This window comes from Rhinolophus sinicus, linkage group LG02 (assembly GCF_036562045.2).
Source record: "Rhinolophus sinicus isolate RSC01 linkage group LG02, ASM3656204v1, whole genome shotgun sequence".
Taxonomy (NCBI): domain Eukaryota; kingdom Metazoa; phylum Chordata; class Mammalia; order Chiroptera; family Rhinolophidae; genus Rhinolophus; species Rhinolophus sinicus.
In genome coordinates this window covers 191,689,839-191,697,893 of record NC_133752.1, presented here as the reverse complement: position 1 = coordinate 191,697,893, position 8,055 = coordinate 191,689,839, and the positions used below count along the sequence as shown (strand labels likewise).

The window sequence follows — 8,055 nt, the reverse complement described above, 5'->3', positions numbered from 1 at the left end:
AATATCAACAACTGGGAATCCAGGTGAAGGCTGTTCACTGTGTCATTCTCCCACATTTTCTGTTTGAAACTTCTGAATTAAAAGTTTTGGGGAAACAACTCCAGCAAGTTCTTCCCATCTTTTTCCTCTGTCACCTGAAGCAGAGTCAAGTAGCAAGAGAAATACGTTGGGTCACGCCTCATGTTCACAGAATGCTGCAACAGCTTCTACACTCAAAGCCCAGAAGAGTGAGTCCCTCCTCCATGTCCTTCTTTAAAAGTGAGGCAAACATTTCCAGAATCTCCCAGACCTCCCGTCTTATTGGTCAGAAGTGTATCACAGATGGGCTTAGACTCAAGTTTTAAACAATCAAGATTCATTACCTGGGGCTGGATGCCACCCCCTTCTAACTCACATGCCACCATGTGCTCACCTGAAGGAAATCAGGATTCCATCAGCAAGGAGGTGGAGAGGGGCTGCTAGGCCGAGCGGGGCCAAGGAGGCCAAGCACCGCCCTCCTCTGGGGGCACATGACTTAGGCTGGTCAATAGTGGTGCTCCATCCCCTAGGGCACAGGTTCTGAGATGGAGGTGGGCATGGGACCCAAGTGAGGCCAAGGAGTCTGCCTGGAATATGGGTCGGGTGAGAGGCGCCCGCTATCTGGGAGGCAGCACAGCGGAGAGGACACACCTGGAGAGTGCAGCACCACCTCACAGGGGCAGCTGTAACTCCCTCATGCCTTAGCCAGGATGAGCTATTTCTGTCACAGCCAGAAGTCTCCACGAGTGCACATTTGCTCTGGCTTCCAGACTGTCAAGCACTCCCTCTTCCCAAAAAGAATCACACTGGAGAACTCCCCAGACCTCCAAGTCCCACCCCTCACTTTACGAATGAGGAAGCAGGCTGAGCAGGGACTTATGCAAGCTCAAGCTGACGGGCAGGCCTGGAACAGTCATGGTATCTCCCCATTCAGCTTCTGAAGCCGTTCTGGGCTGCCCGGCAGCCTGCTCAGAGCGGAGCGCCTGCTCTGCACGAAGCACTCTGGAGACAGCGATGAGCGCCTGGCCTGGAGTAGCTCAGGCGCGTGCTGGGGGCCAGCAGAGCAGACAGTCACAGCAGCATCCCAGGTGAGAAGGATGCCTGAAGGGGGTATGCCGCAGCATCCCACCTGAGCTCCCAGAGGGCGAGGACCTGTGTCTCCCTTCAGTGTCTACTAAGAGCCTCCTGGAGTCCATCAACAGAAATTCAAATCCTGCCTTAGGTGATCATACTTTCTAGATGTGCATGCGCCCTTGTGTAAATCAACATCGCATTTCCCATCCTGACTCCCCAAGTACAGCAGTAAAATGGGATGTGATGCAAGCTTCCTGGGTTTTCTGAGGGACTGAACAAACTGTTACACAGACTCAGTGGGAGATGATGTGCTACTGAATTAAGGTACTAGTGCACAGAGAATACTCTGGAGTGGGTAGATCATGTCACGTGGGAGTTGCCATGGGCCGGTTCTGGAGAGATCAGTCTCAGCCAGGAGCCCCTCCTCTGGCCCTGCCTCAGACAGACTTGACCCCACACAGACACTCCCATTTGCACTTTATTAAGTACAGAGGACTGGTTACAACGGGGGCAGAGGGGGCGGGGAAGGCCCAGCCCCACCCCCACCATCACTGGCACACGATAATAAATAAATAGCTGGGACAGGTACGAGGGAGAAGTGGCACAGCAAACAGTGACAGCACAGGTAGGAAGGCAAATGCCCCCGTTCCGAGCTGTGGTCACCAACACTGGGCTGGTACCATGGTCAGGGGAGGGTGGGGCTCTCAGCTATAGAAGCCCCCCAGAGCCACTGAGTGGCCCCCTGGATAGCAATCTTTGTGAAGGGGTACCTTTAGCATGTGGACCCTTATCAACAAAAATCTGGACCCCTGGTTGGTTCAGTCAGACCCAGATAGTCCAGAAGCCACTGTCTGTCAGACTACTGGATTCCTCTTTTCAGGATCTAAGAGATCAATGGGTCATCATTACCTGCTGTCCTGACTGGTTTACCCAGGATCTAAGACATGGAAAGGGTCATTGTTACTTAGCTTTATGATTGGTCCACTCAGGCTCCAGGACATCAAAGGGTCATTGTTACTTAGGCGCCCAATTGGTCTACTGAGGACCCAACATCAATGAATCACTATTACTTAGCCTTCTGATTGGTCCATTCAAGGCTCAGGACAATGTTTGTGGTTACCTAGACCTCTGATTGGTCAACAGGAACCCAAGGCCAGGACCTGGGGAGAGTAGGTAGAATGCTAGAGGCCCCAGGTAGGGGTGAGACAGTTAAGTGCTCAGGGTTGGGGGAATTCTTCAGTAGGCATCAGGGCCCAGATTTCAACAAGGGGAGGTCACAGGGCAGGAAATAAGGCCACCTGGCTGGGTCAGGCCAGGGCAAACTGGTGGCAGAAAGGGGCCAGCTTCTGGGACAGCAAAGAGTACCCAGCCACTGCTGGGAGAGAATGCGAGGCTCCTAAATCCTTCCCTGGGTCCCAGACCCACCAGGATGTAGAAACTGGAGCCGGAGAGCCGGTGGTGCTTAGCGTAGCTCTCGGCCGTCACCTGTGTCTATGGGATCAGGGTGGGGAAGTGGTGGGGCTGTGGTTGCAGGTCAGGTGGGCTCAGTCCTCCAGCCCTTCCATTAAGTCCGCCACGCTCTCCACGTAGTAATGGGGCACGAGGTCGTGCTGGCCGGCTGCCAGATAGGCCTGGGCCTCCTCCAGGCGGGAGACGCCTGTGAGCGTGAGCACGGTGGTCATGCCACAGCGGTGGCCGAAGAGAATGTCGGTCTCCAGGCGGTCGCCCACCATGATCATCCGGGCGGGGTCCACGCTGAAGTGCTCCGTGATGCACTCGAACATATAAGGGCTGGGCTTGCCCACCACTAAGGCCTGGCGTCCCGAGGCGGTCTCCACTGCAGCAGCCAGGCTCCCAGTGCCTGCAGGGAGATGGACACTCGGTCAGTGCGGGGGGGCAGCAGGGAAGGCATCCCGGCCCCGAAAGTGGAATTCTCAGGGAAGCAGCTTGGCAGGGGGGTACAATTAGGCACGGAAGTGAGTCAAAAGGCTTGTTTTCAAGTCTTAGTGTAGTGGTCACGAGTCCAGACTCTGCAACCCGATGCCCGCATTCAGACTCCATCTCCAGCTTTCTCGGGCAGGCTGTTTAACCTTTTGGTGCCTCAGTGTCCCCATCCCTAATATGGCACTTCTCTCATAGGGGTATTGGAAGGACTGAAGGAGCTACTGCATGTCACTGGGCCGGGCTCAGTCAGTCCTGCCTGAGGTTCACTATTTTACCCTGGCAGCTGTGTGCCTTCAGGCAAGCCACTCCATCTCTCTGAGTTTCCTTGGACTGGCTGGAAAAGGAAGATCCAAGTAACATCTACCTTCAAAGAGGCCCTGTGGGCATCACAGGGGCAAGTGCTTTGGAAATGGAAACGCACTTCCCAGACAGCAGATGTGGTTTTTGCCACAAGAATGTGCGCTCCTGGAATCAGAAACTGGCATAGCCCTTTTGGAACAGAGCAGGGCACAGAAATGTTCGCACCTCTGACCCAGTCAGCCTCCGCCGGGACCGTGGTCACAAGGAGAGAATTCAGACTGGAGACAAAAAGCTACATGCTTGAAGATGTCCGCGGCCACAGTAACTATAATACCCCAAATTGTGAACCACGCCCAAACGTTGAACAATTGGTGGACTGTTCAGAACAGGACAGTTCTGACTCCTGGCCCAGTACCATCCCGCCCCGCACAATGAGTTCACTGTACAGTCCCACAGGCACATCTTTGTGCCAGAATGTTCTGCCTTCACACTAATGTCCCTGAACAAACGACGATGATGATGATGATAATCACAATTTACTAAGCACATTCTAAAGTGCCAGCGCTGTGCTGCGTGCCCATGGAAGCCCATGTTTTTTACAGAGGAGAAAGCTGACACTCAGTGACGTTAAGTAACTTGTCCACAGTTGCACAGCTTAATAAGGTAGATAACGGATATGCTTTCAGGTGGGTCTGACCCAGTCGTGTGCCAGGCCAGCTTGTACTGGTTTGGGAGTGCTGAATGTTTCATTTTCAGGAATTCTGTGAGTTGGTGGTTAAACAAAGTCTCTATTTCAGTCCACTTATGTAAACTTACAATCAAATGAATTACGTTTAAAACAAAGGTAACGCATTCTTAAAGCTCATCACTTCCTAATGATTTTACCATTAACTATGTTCTTGAGATGATTTACTCGTATGTCTGTATTGATGAAAATACTACCTAATGGTGTGTACACATCTTCCTAACTTAATGTTCAGTAACTTCAGGTTGGTAGCTTGAAAATCCGCCAGGGTGGCAGTATTTACACCACGGACACTGATTGGCAAATGGCACAAACCATGGCTGCCCAAATCATACACATTTGTCCGTTACACCACTGGTCCGACCCCAAGTGCTCTGGCCTTGTTTCCCTCCTCACAGCATAGGAAGCCAAAGGCTCAGAAGGGTCAAGCGGTCCCAGAGGAGGAAGGACTTGAGTCACAGGACCAGGGCAGAGCTGGCCCACAGCAACCCTACTGGGAGGTTCTCCCTGACATCTGACTTAGAACTCACCCGCTTGTTTTCATAAGAACTGGGTGGGGAAGAAAAGCCATTTGCCCACTTGGTGAGAGATTCCTTCCAGGATGGGAACGACTTAACTGAGTCTCCCCAGTTTTTCTCTTGACTCAAGGTCTCAGCCATCAGCTCCTTCTTTTCCCACCAGGACAGAGCTCATCACCCGTGGCCCCCACCATGTCCCATTTCATCCACTTAGCTAATATTTACTGAGGCCGACTACACGCCAGGTATGGTGCTAGGAAGTGGGAGAGAGCAGTGAACTCAACTAAGATCCTACGCTGGGGGAGCAAGCTTCCTAGCAGGGGAGTCTATGAGCATGACTCTGCCCTCAGACCACCACAATCCCCTTCTCTCCACATCCTATAATCCAAGACTGTCACATGTTTCGGTGGTGACGTATTCCTTAGACAGGAGGCATTTCTATTTGCCAGCTCAAGTGGCTGTCCTGTGGTTATAAGGTAAACACACAATTTAGGAGACCCACAGGAGGAAAGGAAATTGGGGTGAGAGGTTTGCATTATTTCAGATTGTATGCATAACAGGGGCCTTTAGTAATATTTGTATACCACTGTGTCAAAGCTGCATCATTCAATGTACAAACACGCCAGTAACGCTGCATTTGTTAAGCCTCTGCCTCCCCCTCTAGGTTGTGGGAATGACCAGCTGGACCGGCAGGCACAGCCCAGTGGGTGTTGAGACGGGAGGGACAGGCGTGGGCAGGGCTCTTCCACACTCCCCTTCCCGAGCCCCGGGGGACTATTAACCCACAGCCCTAACCTGAGCTTTGAACCCACAGCCCTAACCTGAGCTTTGAAGACTCCAGGGAAGAGCTCAGTTTTTGTAACATAGTCTAAGGCAGGCAGGCAGGAGCTGCTGCAGCTGGGAGCTCTGAGCAGAGCCCTCAACCTTAGATTTATGGGGAAACTGAGGCTGAAGTGGTCATGCAGCAAGTAGGTCTGCAACAAAGCTAGGACAAGCCTAGAACTATAGATTCCCCACTTGGAATTGGCTCTGCCAGTTCCCCTAGTGCCCTGTTCTGCAAGATGCCTCCTCCAAGAAAGCCCTCCCAAATCCCCTCAAGCCCTAGGCCCTCCCTGCCATCCCATCATAATACTGTGTTTTCTCCTCAATCAATACCATCCTGTCCCACCAGGATTTGGTATCAATGACTGTCTGGGTCAGTGACCAGTAGAGTGATGGAGAGTTTCCCTGCCCTCTACTGCCGGGGGCACTGACCTGTCCACACTCACTACTGTCAGCCTCTGCTACCACCTGCTCCTGTCTAACTTGAACCCTTCAAGATGTAGAGCCTTCGCCTGCTCCTGCCTCCTCTGCAGGTCTGAATGCCCAAATGACAGCAGTGCAGAGTGCCTTGAATGGAGGAGGTGGGGGTTACGGTAGCCACAAGGGCCAAGCTCAGGTCCCTAATCTGTTGGGCCGCTCACTTCCCCTCTCTTAGCCTGTTTCTTTAACTGAGAAATGGGACAATAATCGCCATTTCCAGAGTCATTTGGAAACTAAATAAGAACAGACACCAAGGTGCTGCAACATGACAGGGCTCTGGGTACAAATTACATCATCTGAGCACCTATGTGCCCAGATTACTCTCTCCTCGGATAAAACTGGCATGGTTAGCATTTCCATTTTACAGCCAGGACAGAGATGCTCTGAGGTTATGTAATGTAACAAGATTACAGAGCTGGGTCAAAATCCAACCACCTACTCTACTCCCCCACACCTGCCTACAACCTGCTGCTGGAAACGGTGTTTCAACCCTCCAACAGGGGGACAATCCTTCCAGACTATGTTCCCAAATCTGCAACCTCACCCCGATGGTGGGTGAGACAAAATGACAGAGTCCTTGAGGCTGGTTCAGGAAAGTTAGGGCTGGGAGTCGGGGGACCTGGATTCCACCTGCAATCCCGAAGCCACAGTGGGCCTCAGTTTCCTCATCTGTCAAACAGGGACCCCACTGCTGCCCCTCACAGTGTGGCGGCTGCAAGAATTGCAAGACGTTATCGCGAAAGCACCCTAGGCTCTTGCTGGGTGGCGGCCGCTCTCGCAACCCTTCTGTTCCCCCCACCTGTCACTTGGAGACACCCCTTCCCTCACGCCCATGCATGGAGCTGAAAGCGTTGGTCGCTCCCCCCACCTCGGTTTCCCCGCCAGCCCCGTGCTCACCGGGGGTCCGGCTGCCATCGCTGAGCGGGTGCCACGGGTCGCGGTCGGTGGCCACGAGCAGGCAGTCGGGGTCGCGCAGGTGCGCGCACGCCTCGCTCAGTTTGGCGAAGGAGAAGTGCTCGTCGTAGCCCACGAGCACAGCGCGCACGCACGGGACCGCGCCCGGGTCCTCGCCGGGGTCCCCCGCCAGGCGTAGCCCCGCGGCGCGCAGCTCAGCGCGCAGCCCCTCGCCGCCCAGCACGAATACGGCGCCCGGCGCGTCCGGCAGCCCGGTCAGCCGCTGGCGCAGCAAGCGCGCGGCGCACAGCGCGGAGCTGAAGAGCTGCTCCGCGCGCAGCCCCCCGAAGCCGAGGCGTGCGAAGCGAACGGCCAGCTCCGGCCGCGCGCGCCGACTGTTGTTGCTCACGAACAGCGCCGCCTTCCCCGCTCGCTCCAGCCGCTCCACCAGCTCCGAGGCGCCAGGCACCGCGCGCTCGCCGTTCCACAACACCCCGTCGCAGTCGAACAGGACCCCCTGCGCCCGGCCCAGCACCTCGCGCAGGGCCGGGCCACGCAACCGCTCGCAGCGCGCCATGCAGCCGGCTGGCTGCCTGCACTCTGCTCCGCTCTCCCTCCGCAGGCTCGGCGCGCTAGCCCGCGGCCAGCCTGTGCCCCGCACCTGCCAATCGGTGAGCCGGAAGGGCCAGGGGGTGGGGTCACGGCAATGAGGGGTATCGCCAATGGGGGCGAGAGTCTCGGAAAACCGCGAGGACGCGAACAAACGGAGTTTGAAGAAAAGGGCTGAGTCGCGGCCACCACGGAGGGAAGGGGACCAATGATACCTAACGTGGCCCTTCTTCCCGCCTCCCGACTCTGCTGGGCCAGTCGCCGCCGAGTTTTAATCGCGACTGGCTTCTTTCTTGACCAATAAGGAGTTACGAGTAGAAAATGTGGCGCGAATAGCAGTCCTACGGACCCCAGCCAATCAGAAGGTTAGTAGGGTGGTTGCTAGGAGAAAAACAGATGCTAAAGGAGATGTCGTCTTTGGGTCAAATCTCATTGCCCTCTGTATCATGGACGCTCCAATTCTCAGTGAAGTCCTGAGAAGAGTGTTGGTATGAGGGGGAGAAAGGCACTTGGTGTCGAGCGCGGAGGCCCTTGGCCTAGATCAGTGGTTCTCCACGCTGGCTGTACTGTATGTAGACTCCCCCTGGAGCACTTATTTTTAGGTACAATTTACATACAATAAGATACATACATCTTAAATGAATGTAAAGT

The 8,055-nt window shown here is 54.6% G+C and overlaps 1 protein-coding gene across 1 annotated transcript; it reads right to left on the bottom strand.

Annotated features, from left to right (window-relative positions):
- Window positions 1–1,552: 1,552 nt before the first annotated feature.
- PDXP (pyridoxal phosphatase) lies at window positions 1,553–7,498 on the bottom strand. Its single transcript, XM_019753016.2, has 2 exons — window positions 6,799–7,498; window positions 1,553–2,953 (listed from the first exon to the last, which is right to left on the bottom strand). The coding sequence occupies exons 1-2, from the start codon at window positions 7,370–7,372 to the stop codon at window positions 2,637–2,639; spliced, it is 891 nt and encodes a 296-aa protein (XP_019608575.1). The 5' UTR covers window positions 7,373–7,498; the 3' UTR covers window positions 1,553–2,636.
- Window positions 7,499–8,055: the final 557 nt, after the last annotated feature.

Bases quoted from the DNA above. Each gene is read 5' to 3' on its own strand.
- PDXP (XM_019753016.2), bottom strand. From the start codon at position 7,372: ATGGCGCGCTGCGAGCGGTTGCGTGGCCCGGCCCTGCGCGAGGTGCTG. The intron at 2,954-6,798 runs GTGAGCACGGGG...ATCTCCCTGCAG, and splicing joins CGATGGCAGCCGGACCCCCG to GCACTGGGAGCCTGGCTGCT.